The sequence below is a fragment of the Aythya marila genome (assembly GCF_965140915.1).
Source record: "Aythya marila genome assembly, chromosome: 5".
NCBI lineage: Eukaryota > Metazoa > Chordata > Aves > Anseriformes > Anatidae > Aythya > Aythya marila.
This window is the reverse complement of record NC_139046.1, coordinates 23,938,966-23,958,691: the sequence shown is the minus strand read 5'-3', so window position 1 is coordinate 23,958,691 and position 19,726 is coordinate 23,938,966. Positions and strand designations below refer to the sequence as shown.

The 19,726-nt window shown below is 37.8% G+C and overlaps 1 protein-coding gene across 3 annotated transcripts; it reads left to right on the top strand.

Annotated features, from left to right (window-relative positions):
- The first annotated feature begins 2,353 nt into the window (after positions 1-2,353).
- Positions 2,354-17,830, top strand: MBIP (MAP3K12 binding inhibitory protein 1). 3 transcript variants are annotated; one of them, XM_082761105.1, is made up of 9 exons: positions 2,354-2,507; positions 5,399-5,518; positions 7,247-7,468; positions 7,562-7,658; positions 9,145-9,210; positions 10,408-10,560; positions 12,980-13,077; positions 14,422-14,460; positions 15,552-17,830. In XM_082761105.1, the coding sequence occupies exons 1-9, from the start codon at positions 2,379-2,381 to the stop codon at positions 15,657-15,659; spliced, it is 1,032 nt and encodes a 343-aa protein (XP_082617231.1). In that variant the 5' UTR covers positions 2,354-2,378; the 3' UTR covers positions 15,660-17,830. The 3 variants fall into 3 exon arrangements, with proteins under 3 accessions (XP_082617231.1, XP_082617230.1, XP_082617232.1); XM_082761104.1 differs by having other exon boundaries at positions 15,549-17,830; XM_082761106.1 differs by lacking the exon at positions 12,980-13,077 and having other exon boundaries at positions 15,549-17,830.
- Positions 17,831-19,726: the final 1,896 nt, after the last annotated feature.

The window sequence follows — 19,726 nt, the reverse complement described above, 5'->3', positions numbered from 1 at the left end:
GGCTTTTATATGTCTCAGATATCAATTTCAGGGATCAAAGCTGCAGAAAATTTAATCTTACCCCGATAACTCTATCCCTCATTGTTCAAAGCAGTTCCAGATTTTTCCTTCCCACAGTAGTCACATCATTAAAATATTTGAAAATGACCATTGTTGCCAAGTTATACATATTAAAATCTTCAGATCCTTCCTTGGAGACTAGTATCTCTATCTCCGGCAGTCCACTTTTTGCCAGTTTTCTACAAATTCCCTGCAAATGAACAGTATCTTTCCAGCAATGAGAGCTTCCAATATTGTATTGTTTCATCAGCTTTAGTGAGCATGCCATGTAATTTCCTCTGTCTTTATGCGAGGCCTGGATTTACTGTGGCCAGTTTTACTGCCAGAGGCGACTGCAAGTGTATTCATTTTCACTGCGCACTACATGCAGTGAGCATATAATCATCTCTTGGAACTGTTCTTCTCTGGTCTGTCTTCCCCATTAGATATGAACGTTTAACACAGTTTGTCTTAGCTGTATGTTTTTTGCTCTGCTCTCATTTTCTCACATGCTCTCATCTTTCTAATCTCTTAAATCACTGGATTATTACTGTTTCTGTTCATGTTTGCATAATGCATTACATAATCTGTGGAATTTCAGGTGATAAATTTATTCAGCTAGCAGCTGCAACATGGGTCAAGGTTTTCGAGACAGAAAAAAACAGGAAGAAATTCTGTGTGCTCTGTACCAACATGAATCATTACTATTTCTCTAACAGAAGACATGATGGTTCACATCATCTGAATCCAGCCAAGTGCAATCTAGCTCAGTTTAGGTAAGATATTTTTGTAAAAAAAAAATTTCAACATGAAATATGTTTGTAAATCATAGCTCTGAAGTCAACTATTTTCCTCTGGAACTGAGCAATGCTCTCTCTTTTGGTGAATGCTCCAGAAAACTTTCACAATCACATACAGTTCTGAAATATTGCCATCTCCCAAAAGCTTAAGGCAACCATAGCAGATAGAAAACCACTATCTGGGCTGCTGGAATTTCAGCATCACCTAGAAAAAAAGCAAGGGTAGCAGGACAGGAAATGAAATAAAACCAAAGATCACAGTGCTTTCTCAAAAACTCAGGAGGTCTAATACAATATGAAAATGAAACCATACATCTGGTTGGTCAGAGGGTATCCTCTGTCCATCTTGTCTGGATTTTCTCTTACCCTTAACATTCTGTTGCTTCTTACTAATGATGTATGTTCTGAATTACTACAACTGGCATGAAAAGTGCAAGTTGAGACTGTGTTTGAGCAAATATTTTTGCAAGCCCTATAAACAGAGTATTCTGACAAACTTGCTCCTTGTGGTCTAGTGAAAAAACAACCTTGCTGTAAACTGAAGAGTCAAGGCACAGCTGAAACAAGTGCACTAATCTGATACACTTAGAAGTAACACACATCCTTCCCTCCACGAAAGAGCACTCAGTCAAGGCACTGCTAGAAGTGCCTGCCACGTGCCCATGCTGACAGCCCTTTGGAGGCAGCTAAGGACCTGAAGGAGCACGGAGGCAAAAAGAAGGGCAAGGGAATGAGTTGACCTTGCAGGGAGAGGGTGTAACTGCAGTTCAGGCTTGAAAGACTGGTTATACCATAGGTGCCAAAGCAGCACACGGAGGGGAGTCCACACCACTGGCTGAACACACATTGTGCAAAAACTGAGATGGTCTTCTATCTGTGGGGCAACGGACCTGAGCTGAGAACAGCTTAAAGGTCCCAGGGAAGCGTAAGAGAGGAGCAAAAGCTGAGCTAGCTTGTTATAGGACAAGAAGGAATGGACTAACAGTGCACCAGGGGAGGTTCAGGTTGGAAATGAGGAGACATTTCTTCTCAGAAAGAGCAGTCAGGCATGGTGCTTAGGGAAATGGGGCCACGGTTTAAGGGTTGATATCAGTGGTAGGGGGATGTTTGGACGAGATGATCTTGGAGGGCTTTTCCAACCTTTATGGTTCTAGGGTTCTCAGTCTCCTCAGACTTGGGGAACCCATATGCTCAACATGCTGGGAAGTGGGACACCGCAGGGTGGGCACACAGGTGTCCTTCCTTCCCTGTAGTACAGGGGACCAGAACAGCAAGACCTGCGGCTGCTTCCCCACCGCGGGCCCAGCTGCCCCAACCTCAGCCCTCTCAGAGCTGGGCACAGCGTCCCTGGCCCAGGAGCCCCGCGTCGCCCGGTCCCCCTCAGCACCGCCCGGATCAGCAGCGCAGCCCTCGATTGGCTGCCGCTACCGTCCATCACTCGCAGGGGCGGGGCCGGCGGCAGGGCCACCCGAGGCGTTCGTCATCGCTCAGCGACGCCGGGGACGGCTCTGGCGGCGGGGCCCGGCCCGGCCCGGTGTCATGGCGGCGGCGGCGGCAGCGCCCAGCCCGCTCCAGCCCGGCGACTGCGCTCCGGGGGCCGGCGCCGACCTGGCGGCCTCGGAGGTGGCGAGCAGCGCCCTGCGCTCCGTGGTGGGGCTGGCGGGGCAGGTGAGTGAGGGGCGGGCCGGGGGAGGGGGATCCCCTGGCGCCGAGAGCTTTGGGGTTTGGCGGACAGCCGGGTGCTGCCTAGTAGCGGTCTCTTAAAAATCGAACATTCTGAGTTGAAATGCTACCGAAGAGTCACTGTGGGTTGAATGACAATAAACGATTGGGAGCTTGATCTGGGCGTTGATGTAATAATGTATAATCAGGCACAAAGTGCTTAAGAGTGGCTTTGCTCCGTGGTACGTTAGGTTGAATCACCTGTTTCAGGTTTCAGTGGTACTGAATTATTTAGTAGATGTGAGAGTAGTGATGGGAGGCCCTTATCACAGCCATTTAGGTTGGATGGGACCTCTGGAGAGCATCTGGTCCAACCCCCCTGCGCAAGCAGGAACACCTAGAGCAGGTTGCCAATGCCTACGTTCAGAGAAGGTTTCAGTAACAACTTAATCATTACCCTAAATAATTTACAGATTAAATCCTTTTCTACTGTGGAAGCATGTAAGCGGTTCTGTGAAGGCAGTAGAAGCAAGCTCAGGCTCCTGAAATTAGATAGTGGTTTGAAGGTTTGGGGCAATAAAACAGTTTCATGTTAGAATTGCTACATCCCTTCAGTTGAGCAGCAGTAGTTATGGTGTAGAAAGAAATTGTCATTATTGGTGTCTGAAGTGTTTTCTTTCCATGACAATATAAACAATCCCATTTTACTGTACTCTGCATTGAACTATGAGCAGGTAGGGTTTGGTTGGCCTATCTTAGCTGAAGAGAGTTTTAATTGCCCACTCATGATTTTGTCCTGTTGTCCAGTTACACTTGTCTGCCAGCACTTGAGTTCTGTTAGATTTAACCATGGTGTTTTACTAGCTTACCCACCCTAGTAATCCATCTTGCACTTTTGACTAAAGTTGCTGGTCTCTTTCTCCCTTGTCTAGAGAGGTGGAACACATGCCAAGCCTATCACAGTGGCTTAAGTTAGATTTGTGCTAACCACTTGCACTGTAAACAGGAATCATTCTGGCATAGGATTTTTATTTACTAGAGCAGTGACTTGCAGCAGTGACTAGGAGATCTGGGGATAACAACTCTTAAAACCAAGATGACTGCCAAGTTCTTTAAGCCCCGAGTGATAATTAGTGTCATTCATAAAAACAATTTCAAAGGGCTGAAATAACTTACATTCTTGTAGATTGCTACAGAAGAGACTGTGCAGCTGTAAACCTACGAAGGCTTTGAAGTTATCAAATCACAGAATTTATAAGGCTGCTTTTCACAGTTCTTATAGGTAGAAGGATGTGAAACAATGAGAAAACTAACTGCACTGTATTTGAAACATGTTTGGTTGCAAGAGGGGTTTATTCTTTATTTAAAAACTGTTTATCTAAAATATATACCTAGCCAGATAAAAACATGGTATGATCAATTGCTATTTTGTAGTGCATAGAAAAAAAAATGCAAGTTTGTTCACTATTCCACTAGTGGTGTTTTTTTTTGTTTTGTTTTTGTTTTGGCCTCTAAAGGTCAGTAGATCTCCCATCTCTTTTACTATGTAGTTGATTTGGATTCTAACACTGGATTTAACGAGGCTGTTCTTTGACTAAAGAGTGAAGGTTCAGGACTGGAGGTCCTTTACGTACAAAGTTATTATGCTGCTGCCTGGTTTTGAAACTAATGTAGAGCACTATAGTATTCCATTAACTTTCCTTCAGTGTAATGGAAGCATTCTCGTGTTTATTTCCACTGTTTCCTAATGTGCTGAGCTGTGGATTCAGGAAACAAGTACATACACGTGTGTGTATCCATAATATTTGATACTGTTTGAAGTAGCCATTTTTAGACCACATATTAAAGGTCAATTTCATCATCTGCCTGAATTTTTTAATTTTTTTTACATATACAAATGTGCAGACTTGTGAATTCTGCATCTGAAACAGGGTACCTGTAGGTCCTGCTGATTTTAAACAAGAGTTTTATATGTATTTATAAACTGGGAGATCACTTGGGGGTTGTCTGGTTGGAAAGCAACCTGCTTGGCTTAGGAAAATGAAAGTGTTGGTCATTTCCAGATTTTGTGAGAAGAGCTTTAGTGTAACAAATAATGACAAGTGTGTGTGTGTAAGTACATAATTCATTAGTGATTATTAACAATCAGCTTTGCATTAAGAACTCAGATTTTATTTTTGGCTTATAGCATACAACTTCAGATTCCCTACATGTATTTCTCTTTATTGTTTTGGGAGTTAAGTGCTGCCATTCCTCAGCAAAGACAACAGCATTGTTATTTTGTTCTGAACGTGTATAAAGGAAAACTGTGATTTAGAAATAGGTTTGGCAGTTGTGCTGTATAGTCTAGAGTTTGTTTGATTTTGTAAAGACTTTAACGCTGGTAATCTCAATGTAAAGCCTGCTTTGGATTAGCAACAAGTACAAACGATGCAGCATCAAGACCTTGTTCGCACAGGCTGATATATAGTCTTGCACATTTAAGAATAAAATACATGAGTTTACAGGGTGCTGCCGCACTGGGTGCATGTTTCTTCCTATCGCTGGTTCTGTCATCTTTTAAAAAAAGATTTGAGTGATTAACAAAAACAGCACGTTTTAGTACAAGGATTAATTGAATAGAGAATTGACCAAAGTTAAAGCTCAAATTAACACAGTGAAATTGTGATTAGGTAGTTAGGATTTTCTATTTTTTTTAACATACTCCACAAATACTAGTTTACTTTGAAAATGGCAGCTGTTTGAATTATAATTAATGTCAAACCTATCCCCTGTAACCACATAAAATGGGATCTATATGAGATTGAGTGTAATTGTTGTCCTGTAGAACTCATGTATATTTTTGTGACATTAATACAACATACTTTTTTTGTGGTGTTTCTTTTGCTCTGTTGAAGCTTAACCTTGGAGATGATATCGTGAAAGTTGTAATCGACTGGAGCAAGCTTCAAAGCACATCAGCACTTCAGCCAACATTGCTCTTTAGTGCGCTTCAGCAGCATATTTTATGTTTGCAGGTAAACATTTCGTTGGATACATTCAACTTGACTAAAGTGGACAAAAACTGGATGTAGTTACATTATCTAAACTGTAAAATTTTAGTTGTTTTGATCTTATTGCTATGTTCAACAAAAAAAAGATTCACAAGTATTATACACTTGAGATCCTGGTATGCTTCATAGGTATTCGCAGATTTTTCAGATTAGTGGTGGGAATAGCCACTGTAGGTGAGCAGGCTGAATAAATGCAGCCTCATTGATTTCTAGACTTGCATTGTAAATGTGATACATTTCCATCTATGGTGGGTTATAATTAAGCAATAAGACACGGCAGGTGTGTGTCATGCTATGATAATGATTCCATGCGTTGGGTGAGTTTTGAGGCTCATGGAGTGCTTTCAGTGGTTCAAGAAGTGGCATTATCCCAGCATGACACATCCTGGAGTGTCTTACTGCAATTAAATATATTTTCAGCGTAGGGTTTTTTTTTTTTTTAAGAGTAATTTCTTTGACATTAATGTCTCATCTTGCCAAGTAGCCAGTCACCATTACTGTCATTTCTTTTGACTGTTTGAAACTTTCCAACCCTGTCAAAAGTATCTAGAATTCAGTTGTATGGTGGAGAGGGTGTGTTCAGCTGGTAACTGAACAGTGTTTTGACCTTGACAGTCAATGTGTCAAAGGTGGGGATTTGAATATCTGTTTTCCTTTCAGCTAGTCAATGAATTATTTCAAGTATGTAGTTTTGAGAGGGTGGAAAAAAAAAAAAAAGAAGTTTCTGTATTTGCTTCTCTCCAAGTATAACAAAAAACCTTCATGTTTCCCAGACATAAGAAGTCTTTGGTGGAATAAATACAAAGAAAAAATAAGCAAGTTAAATAAAAATACAAATTACTTGTGGTGTTATTACAGTCAAATGGAGAAATATGATTCCATTTCAGGAAATGACTAGCAAAAATCATGTTGTGGTTAAAAATAAATAAATGAGTTGTGGATTTCCAGAGGGAAAAGAAATGCTAAAATTTAGATTAGATGAAACTGGTAAAAACAAAAAAAAAAAAAAAGGGGGGGGGGTATGTGACTTTTCTATATACAGCAAGGTCTTGTTTTACATCACATGTAAGAGTTACTGCAGTAGAATAATAAGCATTTATTTTGCTGCTACAAATGTAAGTGCATTCTCTCATTTAATTTCATGACCTAAGTAGATAATCAACCATGTCAAGAAAAGCATGTGCTCTGGATAATACCTATATATTTTATGTCTGTGTTCTCTCATTCACTTCGGCAACTGCAGTTTCAAGTGGAGAATGTAGTGCTGTGGTGATAAAGTAAAGGCTTTACAGTGTGAAAGCATTAGCTTTCGTGTTAAGAAGGAAAAATACTAAGCCTTACTGTTCTGAGTAGGCATTTGAATGACATGTTAATTAAGTGGCATTGGTGCCAACGATTGAAGCTTTGATTTAGCTACCAACAGATGAGTAGCAGACAGATTTTCTCAGAAATTTGGGAGTTTCCCTATACAAACCTCTAAAAGACGCAGGTCAAGAAGGCCAAAATCATGATGTGTGTAGTATTTCTAACTATAGATTTTTATTTTTATTTTAATTACCGTTCTCTGTCGGAGGCAGATGTTACAATTACTGAAATTATTTCAGTTGGTCTGTTTCAGAAATTATAATAATGCTAGACTTTTTTTTTCTTTTTTTTCCCCTTTAACTATAACATACCATTTTCTTTGTTCAGCCTCTTTTAGAAAAACTCCAGCCATTGATTAAAGAGGAAGGTATAGGTCATGTTGAACCTGCAGGTAAAACAGAAGGCCAAACTTGTGAAACAAATTTAAACATTTATGATGATAACTCTCATACTGAAGAAAAGTATGCAAGTTATGACTTGGGAGATCTGAAGGATGCTCATATTAATTTTGATCCAGAGGTGGTCCAAATAAAAGCTGGAAAAGCAGAAGTAAGTGATTTGCCTAAATAAATAAATAAATAAATCTAGATTCTAAATTTAAAGAATGACGGAGATACATGCCATCATGTTTATTACCTACAGATTGACAGGCGGATATCAGCCTTCATCGAGAGGAAACAAGCTGAGATCAATGAAAATAATGTCAGGGAATTTTGCAATGTTATTGATTGTAATCAAGGTAACTGGCTGGCCAGACTTTCATCTTCATAGCAATTTAAGTTTTTTTATTATTGTTTTTATTATTTTTTTAAGATAACATTATATATTTAAAACAGAACTTTATTTTAAGAGTAACTTTTCTTTAAAGTTAAGAACATGCACGTGCACTGTAGATGCTGCCGGATGGACCAAAAAAACAAAAATTATTATTTACTGGATGACAATGTTTAATGGATTCCATACAGAAAGATTACAGATATTACTGTGTTTGCTTTAAGAACTGTGATATTAAATCAGATGATTTTTGCAGCTGTTGTTCTCAGTGTTTTAGCTAGATGTTCCTTCCAAAGTTAACAGAATCACAATACGGAAATGTCTTGGGAATGGCATATTTGAAGTTGAAGTTAATTTAATGCTAGTTGAAGTATTACAAAGAAATATTTTTTTAATCATTGTGAATTGCAAGCTACTTAGAATAACTAACTCTTGTATTTCGATGTATCTCATGCTATTGGTATTTTTAATATACCACCTTGCACAATTGACCAGTCTTAAATCCATCTGTTAGGCTGGATCCCATTAGCACAGACAGTGTCTGTGTAACCAAATGCATCTTAACAGTGAAGACACTTACGTATATAAAAGTAGTAAAGAGACACAGATTTTCTATGTAACTGTGAACCCAGATGTGCATTGTCTCTGTGATGTACTTAATGCTTTTAGATAGAGATCAAAGCGTATTGTTCCACAAGTTTTACATGAAGAGAGTTTAACTCTTTGAATACTAGTTGGAATGAAAATGACATCTACAGTCTAGTAGGAGATGCTAGCTGGTAATATACTGCTTCCTAAAATTATTAATTAAGTACAGAAGAAATGACAAGATCTTCCTTTGTATGTTCAACCATAATAAAATACTTGTAAACCTTTGGTGTATATGAACAGATATTTAAATATAAACATTTGAATAAATTAAGATGGCCTATACAGTAGGTTTTTACAGTTAAGCAAATTAAAGAAGTCACAGGCATCAGAATAAATGCAGGAAGATGAAAATAGGATTCTGATGAGTAAATTAAGCCAGTCCAAAATATGAGGAAAAAAGTTTCAAGAAACGACATAAAAACAGAACAGCAATGGTAAGCAAGGAAAGGACTTCTGTGCAGGAAGAAAGAAACAAGTTAGAAGAGTGCAGTGACAATTTTTTGTTTGTTTGTTTTCTTTAAAAAAAAAAATTGGTCCTCTGTGTGTGTGTATATACACACACACACACATATATATGTGCATACATTCGTATAAGTGACTTCTCCAGTTAAACCATCTGATCCATGCAAGTGTGTGAAATTATTCATGAGCAAATGTTTGTGGAATGAATGAATTATTTCTGATGTTTTTGTTGTAAAAATTTTAATTAGATTTGTTAAAGTCTCTAAACTGATATTTAAAATTATAAATACACAATCAGGATTTCACTCTTTTCATTATTGTTACTATTATTTATTTAGAAAATAGCTGTGCCAGAACAGATGCAATTTTCACACCTTATCCTGGATTTAAAAGCCATATAAAGGGTAAGCAACTATTTTAATACCCATTTATTAAGAAAGTCAAGATAGAACAGTACTGATAAATTTTGGCTTAGAATCTTTTTATAGAGTGCTTAAAAATGGAAACTTAACAAATTAATTTATGACTGTAACGAATACTTCTAGATCTTCCCTTGCTTCTCCAAGGTTTTCAATCCCATAACTTCCTCACTAGACTATTGGTTTTGCACTGAATACCAAAACAAAGTAGCCTGTTATCATTGTCTGATAGCAAAGATGCAAAATATAAAGCATGACAGGGAAGCTGTAAGATTCGTTGCAATTTTTTTCTAAGGTGAAACCAGCAGTCCAGTTAAGGAATTGACATTATTAAAAAAAAAAATAAAAATCTCTTATTTTCCATTAATCAGTGTAATTATATTGAGTTAGAAAATAATTTGGGGATATGGTGAAAGTTCTGAGACAAATTTATGGGAAGTGACAGGTTGGAGAACAAAGTTACCATGGCACTATCTTTTGTAAAAGATTAAATAGTGTAGAAATGATTATCCAGCAAAAGTTATTTATAAAAGATTGCTTGTACACAGGTTACTCAGGTATTAAAACAAAATCCAAGAATGGAAGTAATCCTCTCTTCCATTTTTGAGAAACTCAGAAAAATTCTGTGGAGCACAATGCTAGGTATAAGCATTAAAAAGTCTCATGAGCAAGTGGATGGGGAAGTGAGTTAAAGCTAAGGATCTTTAAGAACTTCTCTCAGTAGTTTTTTTTTTTTTTTTTTTTTTTTTTAACTGACAGTGCTTCTGGTCGTACATCTTCCCTCAACTGCATGTACTTTTGGTGCTTTCTGTAATACTAGGTCTGGCGTCTTTGCATTCACAACAGTTCACACATGCAACTACTGACAGATACCTATTTTTCTGCTATTCATCTGCAGCTGATGACAAATTCTTCATACTGCCATTCTGCATGAATGCATGATTGTTTTTCCTTTGCAAATATAAACTGCTAATTTTTTTGTTTAGTTACTCATATATAAAAATAAGGACCTTTGATCTCAGTGTGTGAGGAACCCTTCAAATATGACAGTTGTGAAATAGATTTAACACAGCTTTTCACATTTTAATGGCATATTAATTGTTTAACAATAATTTTTGTTTTAACTACACATATGTTGATGTTTCATGTGCATATGTGTTAAATTTCTTTCTCTTTACCTAGTTTCTAGGGTAGTAAATACATATGGGCCTCAGACTAGATTTGAAGGAGCACATGGGTCCAGTCATAAAGCCAGTGTACCCATTCATGATTGTGGAAACCAAGCTGTTGAGGAGAGATTGCAAAATATTGAAGCACACTTACGGTTACAAACAGGTTTGTACTACATTTTAATTTTGACATTGGTGTGCCAGTTTTTACTACAGTTAGTACTGTACTAAAAATGGGCAAGTCTATAAGCTCTGTGAATGTAAAAGCAGTGGGCTAGATCCACTAAAGAGTTTAGTCCCTCCAAGTACTACAATCTAATATTTAGGATCTTATGTGCAAAATGGAATCCAGATTTATGTCCAGACTAGGTTGCTGAGTTAATAAATTTAAGCTTCAAGTGGTAGCCAAGGAGAGAGAAGTACTTCAGTGGGATTTAAAACAGTCTGGAATTTGGACAGAGGTTCTCCACAGCCATTGCAGCCCTTCTGCCTTCTACCTGTTGAAAAGGAAAAGCTGAGGTCAGGACTCAGTCTTGCTTTGTGGACAACCTGTGGGTTCTGGATAGGATGAATCAAAAACACCACCTGAGACCTTTTCCTAAAAGTGGATGATTCATGAAATTTGGTTATCTGAGAGGCTTGTGATAGTCCATTTCCTAGAACGTGTGAAGCTCCTTGTCACTAATTTCCTTTAGCCATACGGACATGAGCCTACACCTTTCACTAAAATAAATGCTCTAGCCACTACGCTACTGATTTCTTAAATGTAGCTCATCCCAGCCCCGTTTTCTAGAATTCAAATCCATAAAGTACTCATCCAGGAGGAATCTGTATTTTTCTTGAAGGTGTTTTCAAAACAGAGTAGAAATCCAGATCCTTACCTCTTAATGTGAATGTTGTACACTTCACACTGCAGGCACATGCTGACTTTTTTGTCTTTTAAATAACTGAATAGATGCCACCTCATTTTCTAGAATATAGTGAATAGTGACTAGACCACTGGATTCCTGTGAATGCATACTGCATCAGTCTTGAGGCAGAGAGGAGAGTAGATGCTCCTTGATACTGTTGAGGCAACAGTCAGAGCTTGATGCTTAGCTGCGCTTCCTCAAAAATAATTTTTTTGTGCGTGCAGAAATAGAATTTGCAAGTGGCTGCTGGGCATTAAAGCTACAAATGTAGTAGCTTTGGAGTTAATGCATATCAGGGATAGGTAAGGAGGGATCCTTGCCTCGAGGTTGTGCCTACAAGAGATGGCATAATTTTATTTGAAAGAATGAATCAGCTAAAATACAGTATAGGGGTGAAGAGGATGAAAGTGTGCAATTCCAGCTCAGCTCCTGTCCAAATCAGCATTTCTGGGAAAGGCTGTGAGATAACTTGTTACTTCCCCAGCAGCTGTGCAAAAAGTATTCATTTAAGCAGGTAACCTACCTCAGCTAACTACTCCCTAGCTTTAATTTATGATGACTGAGAGTTGTTCTTGACTTACTAGTTGTTTTTCAGAACTATTTCTTTTAGTGCTAGTACTGTCCTTTGCTCTTTAAATTAAGGGCCAGCAATATTAAGAAGAACAAGAGGTTTGCTGAATTTAATTAGTAGCGGTTGAGTGATGAATAGAATAGAGAGCAGAACAGAGGGAGAAGGTACCTAAAAAATTGTCTGTTTGAAGCAAGGAAATAGATGAATGGCAAAAAAGAAAGAATTCAACAACATTAGTGCTTCTTTCAGTAGTTCGTGGAACAGAACTGTCTTATATAACAGACCTAGAAAGAAACAGAAAGGGGTGTCAAGAGAAGAAGAAAAAGCTTACAAAGGCCTTGATTGTCGCTACTGATCAGAACCAATTCCAATTGGAATACCCAATAGTTCTGTTAAACAGTGATTTCAGTTTATAGAATACTATGGAGCATAAATGAGATGCTTTCTAAAGGTGATCTTTTGATCACTTCTGTTATGTGGGGAAACAAGCCCAGGCTTCTGTAATATAGCTGTCAACAGCAAGTGGGTTTAGGTGGTGGTGTTTTTTGTTTGTTTGTTTTAAATTTCTGTTACTCCATTCTCCATACACATTTCCCACTCCTACTTCTCCCATCCATACCCAGGCAAATGTTGTTCTTTGTCAATCACAACTCATACTTCTTCTCTAGCCTCTCTGATGATTGGTGGAGATAGGCTTCCTTCACTTCAGTCTTACATATCAAAGCTGAATTGATGTGTGGCTTGCCATCCTGTCTGCACCCTCCTCTTGCCACTGTCTGTTTTGAGGTGGCATCTGGCACGTTTGGCATTGTGAAAGTGATCATTTGTTTTTCCAGGGACCTTCTGAGACATTCTTTCAACCATGTGTATAAAGTTGTCTGTTGCCTTCATGGATTGTACTGGCTTACCAACGAGGTTTTATTGTGATTTATGTTAATTACATTTCCCTTTTATTTTCCCAGCCACTCATTTTGTTCCAGCTGCTGGTTGGTAGCAGGACTCAAAGTCAAAACTTGCAGTCTTTTAATTAAAAAAAAAGCTATTCAAGTGCTTTTCCTGATTTTTTTTTTTAATTTTTTTTTCATTCGTACTGATATATTTAGGTGGTCCTGTACCAAAAGATATTTATCAGAGAATTAAGAAGCTTGAAGATAAAATCCTTGAGCTGGAAGGACTATCTCCTGAATATTTTCAATCTGTAGTAAGAAATTCTCTCATTCTTTTACTATACCTAAATGGATTTTGGGCTTCTGTGCTTAAATGTTTGATGTACAGAAAAATAATGGGTAGACAGCTCTGGCTTGATACAATAGTTATATTTCATGGGGACAATTTCCGTAAGGTCGTATTTCTGCCTCATTTCTCATTTGAAAGAAAACAGTTTTTGTTTGAAAAAAATAAATGTAGCTACCTGAGCTTAACTAATTTGTAAGAACTATTTTATAGAGGATGGATTTTTTTTTGTCCCCTTAAAATATGAAGTGTTTCTGATGACAAGAAAATTGACTAAAGTTTAGATCTTCATACAAATCATTAATGGCTTAAAAAATCAGCTGCAATTCTTTGGGCTTCTGTACATGATCTGATTACTAAAGATCAGGTATATAAAATAGTTGTTATAGTACGATGAGAGGGTAAACCACTTGTCTTGTTTTGTATGATTCTATGACTCCAGTTTCTTTGTTGCTGGTTTCCAGGCTGAGTTCTGTCTGTTTCTGAATAGTAGGTTCTATCCTTCATTCACCAGTGGAGATTAGAGCAAGAGAACAGTAGTGTTTTCTACATGAGGTTCTGCTTGGCTGCAGAAATTTTTGATCTGGTATCTTGCTCTTCCTTCTTTCCTTATGTAATAATCAATAAGAAAGTTTCTGTTGATCATACTTGAATTTACATATTCTCCCTTGAGACCAGCCAAAGAAGAGTCAGCATTGAAAAGTCAACAGCAATAATACCATTCTTTTTCACTTTTTCCCATGGTAGAGACCAATAAAGTCATTTTTCTGTAAGGTTATTCCTTCAAGTTCTTGTAAACTAGACGTTAAAAAACATGTACTTTCATATGCTGAAATTCCCTTGGAAAATACTTTATGATCATCTCTATTATGGGGACCAGGGTGGGGGGGTTACTGAGGCAAGATTAGTATTGTGGAGTAATTAGCTTTTTTTTTTTTTGTCCAAAGTTTACTTAAATATTGGTGTGGATACAAGAAAATCTTAGAGAGAAAAATATTGATGGTTTCAAAAGCTGGATATTGATTTTTGTTTTTACTGAAAGAAGCTCCAGTTAAGTTGTTGGTGAATATGTTGACTGCCAAGCACAGAGAAGTTTCAACAACTTCTGACTGCTCTCCAGTGGTATTTCTCATGGTCCAGAGTACACTTAATCATAAAAAGGTTTCTTTAACTCATGGAATGGTAGTCACAATTCTTTCTGTACTTTTAAGACTCTTGTCAGCATAGTTACAGGCTCTGTAGATTTCAGCATTACTTATCTGAACTCTGTCAACTCAACATTAAGACTGTTTTGATTATGTTTTTTCTTTAGAGCTGTTCTGGCAAGAGGAGAAAGGTTCAACCTCCGCATGTAAGTGTTGTTAACTTTTGTTTACCTTCAGTTTAGGATGTTTTGAGAGAGAATTAATCAGAAGTTCTACCAAGCAAATGTCTGACTTCACAAAAATAGCTGCATTATTGTGGGCTAGTTTGCTGCTAAAGAAAGGGCAGGATAGAGAAAAACTTAATGGATGACAGTGAAACGAGCCTTCTGCAAGTCTGTACTAGGGTGGGTTACTTGTTGTTTTCAACAATTAGAAAGATGATGGAATAAAATAACTCTATAATAGATGCTAATCATGCTGGGGGTAACAAGCAGTTCGTGAATTCTAATCACCTTCCTAGTAATTTTTTTTTAATTACTTTATCAGTTTATTAAGAGACGATAAAAATGGAAATTGCTGTCTCAGCAGAAGTGTTGCAGCAAGACCTGACATTATAGGAGAAAGAAAGTTAAGTCAGTGAGCCTTGCTATTTTCATACCAGTATCACATCAGAGAATACATTAACACAAGAGGGAATTTCTCCATAGTGAAAATGGTACCATAACTGCCACAGTCTGCTGCTAGTCATGCTTGAAGACAGATGACTGGGGAGAACACTTACAAAGGAATGTGAGCCATATAAGGCTTGAGGAAGTAGGCTTACTTGCACCAGAAAAAAACTTCTGTAGGGTAAAATATTTTTAAGAAATTGATGACCTTTTTTTCTTATGTAAAAGGTGGTCAACAACCATGTCACTTCGCATGGACACAGAGGAAATTGATGGGGGAAAAAAAACAAACCACACAACAAAACTTGAGTTGTAAAGCTCTGTTCTGTGAGCTCTAGGTAGTCTGCTCCAATGTTTTACCATCAAAGGGTTTTATTTATTTATTTTTTGATTAACAGATCAAGCATCTAATGGAAATAGCATGGATATATTGATCCATGATTAGGACTGTCAGTTTCTTTCAAGTTTATTATTTTCTTTTTTTAGAGAGAGGCAAGATTCACACAATTTTTCAAAAGTATTTCTGTCATTTAGTGCAATATGCAATGACCTCAAGTATCAAATGCTAGGCCACTACTCTAGCAGTTACAAGATGTAAATAATTACTTTTTATTTTGTTCTTTTAGCAGAACTATTCGTTGGCTGAACTTGATGAAAAGATCAATGCTATAAAACAGGCATTACTGAGGAAAACGAAGGAAAGCAAGTGCAAGGAGGCTGAGCGGCTTCTTCGATAATTCAAAAAAAGTCTTTTCAGAATCTTCATCATGCTTCACACAAACCCAAACCATAGGACCTGAGTAGTGTTCATCAAAGACTTTAGCAATGAAAACAAAGCATGCATATATAAGCTCATTTTGGATGATTTTGAAAGCTTGCTTTCAGAAGAACTCATTTAAAAACAATCTTATGAATGAAACAGTTACTTTAAAATGAAGAATGTTTTAGGAATAGCATTCTAATATTCTGTTCCCTTCTGTTATAAAGGAGGATTGCAGTATTGTTCTTATGTGGAAAGTCTTAACCTCCATACAAAAGCTACACTTCACATGTAATTCTTGGTGATTGAGTATTCAAAAGGGCTGTCTTTTGAATATTTTTCATGTAAGTAGTTTGCAGAGACTTGTGAAATAAAATGAAATGCTTCCTCATAAGTAAACTGTCTTAGTAGGGGAAAAAAGGTATTACAAAATTTGCAGTATGCATATTTACCTGCATTTTTTGCCATATTTGTCACTGTTTTCATAGCTGTTAGAAAAGCAGCAAATTGCATTTTTGGCATATTTAAAATGGAAAGATGGTTACAGAAATCCTGCCTGTGTAAATAGAGAGACAACTGTTTTTTCAGTCCCTCATTGCCCTTTAAGAATTAAACCTTCGTACCCTGCTAACAACCTAACTTTGTTATAAACACTGTTCAAGAGGAGGTTCTGAGGAGCTGCTAGAAGGCACCAGATTCCTTTTCTTCCATAAGCATGTTTGTATCACTGAAGAATCATGGATGCTAGGTGTATAGTTTATATTAAAAATCAGACCTTTGACCACATGTGATTATTGTTGCTTATTTGTTTTTACTGTTGTACTATTGATGACCCTTTATCAGTTGCTGTGGCAGGTGTTAAGAACAGCACTGACTGGACCATCCTGCCCTTTGAAGAGTAGCTAGCATCTTCTGTGATTCAGTGCTTTTATCTAGAGTAAGATCTGTTGTAGCAAATGCACATATTGCTTCTCCGTTGGTGAATCAACAAAGGTGGGTAAGTAAGCTGACTGAGGTCTAGTCCCAGCTTTAGGAAAGAAAACAGTATGACAGTTATCTGTTCAGATCCTTAATGTCCACAGAAGATATTGCCCCAGGCAGTCATGACTGCATCAAATACAACAGCAGGTAAAAAGAGGTACTTTCACAGTTTTAAGACTGGGACCTGCCTGTGCATAAGGCCATTGCTCAGATTGTATGCTACAAATTAATACAGCATCAGACATAGGCTGCTTGTGTTACACTCTGTTGGCATTGTCCTAAGCCCTAGCAGCTCATACAGAGGAGTAATTTGGTGAAGAAGTACCTTGAGTTGCAGCTTTTACCTTAAGCAGGTAACTGAGATGCTCTCTGGAATAAATTCCCTTGTATTGTGTCTAAAGATCTGGAAGCTCAAACGGTATAATGTAGAGATAGCTGGGCCTGGCACCACACCCTTCACATGGTGTTGCTTGAAAGAGTGGTGTGAGGTGGTAGTTACAACTGGGGACAGGGAGAATGACTGCAGCGACTTAACTTTTATAAAGCAATATCCTCTAGTTACACGCAGCATAATTCAAGTACACTTGGGATGTGGTGTTTTAACTCTATTGCATTTGCACTATGCAATTTGCTCTGGAAAATTAGAGCGCAGCCCTAGAGGAGACTAACCTGGGTCAAGATTTGTCTCAAATTATTTGCTGTTTACATTAAAGCAAGTGCATATGAATTCGTTTTTTATGTGTATATACACACATGGAGGGAACCTTAAGTCTTCATCTGGGGTCAGTTCTTGGAATAAATTGCAAAGACTGCTGATTTCTTCAGGGGAGACTGGTTACAAAAAGAATGCATTAGCAGTTTCAAAGTGGCTTTTTCTATAGTGAATTGCCCTGCTAATTGAAAGATCTCTTGCCATGGGATTCTCCTTCTCTTAAGATGGCAGCAACATAACAGTTAAGGGTTGAAAGCATAATGAAGATGCATTATAACAAGACAATAGCTAAAGAGGCAACAGCAGAAGTAGTCTGGATGGTAATTTATTAGCCCTATATACTTTGTCAAATAAATGGTACAGATACACTTGAAAAATGTCAAGGTATTCATCTTGCTTTGTTATTAGACCTCTGCCATTCTTTGGTTTCAAGTTGTTAATTTCTTGTGCACTTAATGCCGATATGCATGTACTATAAATATTCTTTAGAAAGATGCTCTCTGATCTAGTTGCACATTAAAAGTAGTTGGAGATTTCAGAGGGCTTCCAACCTGTTGGAAATTTCCCTTTCTCTGCTATGTGTATACCACTTGTGTGCATAAAGGGATGGATAAAGAGGACATAAAACATTGTTCTGGTCTTCACAGTTTATCTTTGCTTGCCTTCTGCCTGGGCTTTACCATATACAATTAACTTTTTCTATAAGGATAACTTCTGCACAAAAAGATATGCTACTCAATTCCACACACCCCATTACAAAGGGGAGGTAGAATGAGAGACCTCTTGCATTATTAGTTTTCCAAAACTATGATTTCAGCTATTTTTCCTCTGCCTGAGACACCATGGTACTGGTAGGTGATGCTGTGTTAGCTGAAGTCTGAAACATAATAACAAGTGAAGCAGAGACACTGTTTATCATCATCTCATAAACATGTCTCACCACCTGGACCAAGAACTATTTACTGACAGTGGACTGATTTCTACTCACTTTCCTGCAAAAAGGGATACTGAAGTACTATTTTCTAACTAGAGCCAGCAATGCAATACAGCAGTGAGTATACCTTCCTTCATACAACATTTTCCTCTCAGGCTGCTCTTGACATCCAGAAAGACTACTTCTGTTTCCCAGCTTTGTTTTCTCTCATTTGTTCTCAGTGCAGATAAACACAGTGCAGATTCCTTATTAATTTAGGCTCACAAGTAAGTGCACTGTTCATTAATAAATCCATCTTGCCTTCAACATGTGGCCATTTGGGAAAGGTCTCGATACCACTCTCCCCACAATCAGTACTGGAAAGCTTCCTGACATCAGTCAGCCAAGAATGCCATAGCTGGATTCTGAAATCTGTTATAGGAGTCACGCAACAGTAAGAAAACAGTTTCATTTTTAGGACAGCGTGAATGCCTAATGTGGTGGAAGCCAAGATACAGCAAGATTAGTTACACAATGGTAATTCTGTGTAGGTTTCCCCTTTGGGGAACCCCTTCATAGAACATAACTACAATCTATTGTGGGATGATACTCCACAAGGTTCAGATGAAGTTCCATACAAATCTGTATATTAAAATTGCATGTAATCAGGAATAGTATTGCTTAATTGACTTACCTAGGGAGGGGTTATCAGTGTTCTAGCGCACAGCTGTTTTGTCAACACCAAAAAGCTTATCCTGCTGTAAACTATGAAAGAACAACTATGGTAGGTCCTGTTGGAGAGAGACTGCAAAGTATTTCAGCCTGCCAAGACCCTTAACCAAACTTCATCTTTTTTGTCACGATGTTTTCAAGATGCATGCTTTGAAGAAAACACTTATAAATCTCTAGCCAACCACGAATTGCAAAGATTTTTGCTTACCTGAAGCTAATCTAGAGATCTTCCCAGGTTTCTCCTAGAGTCCCATAGCCTACAGTACAAACTCCACCTCAGTTAGCAAAGCTTCCAGTTAAAAATAAAATCCTACAGTTCTGTAAAGTTGGCATTAATTATCTGAGGACAAAGTCTAATTACTGCTTTTTAGCCAAGAACATTTGTCCCCCTGAGGAATGCTGAACAATTGCTGTTTAGCACCTTGCACAAGAGATGTAGTGAAGCATTTGATCCTGTGTTACTGTGCAGTTCTGCAACGTGTGCATGATTGGTTTCTTTGCTGCAAGCTCCCCTGAGTAGGGAGTGATTCACCTCTAGGAGGCTAATTTCTTATAGTTGAGTGCAGGATTTTAATAAATAAACCCAAAAGTGAAGTACCCTTTTGAACAGCCCTCGTATCAGCAGGTAATATCAGTAATTTAGGAAACTCAAACCATTCACCATTCCATCCAATGTATTGTTGTGATTGGTACTGGGTTTTATTTT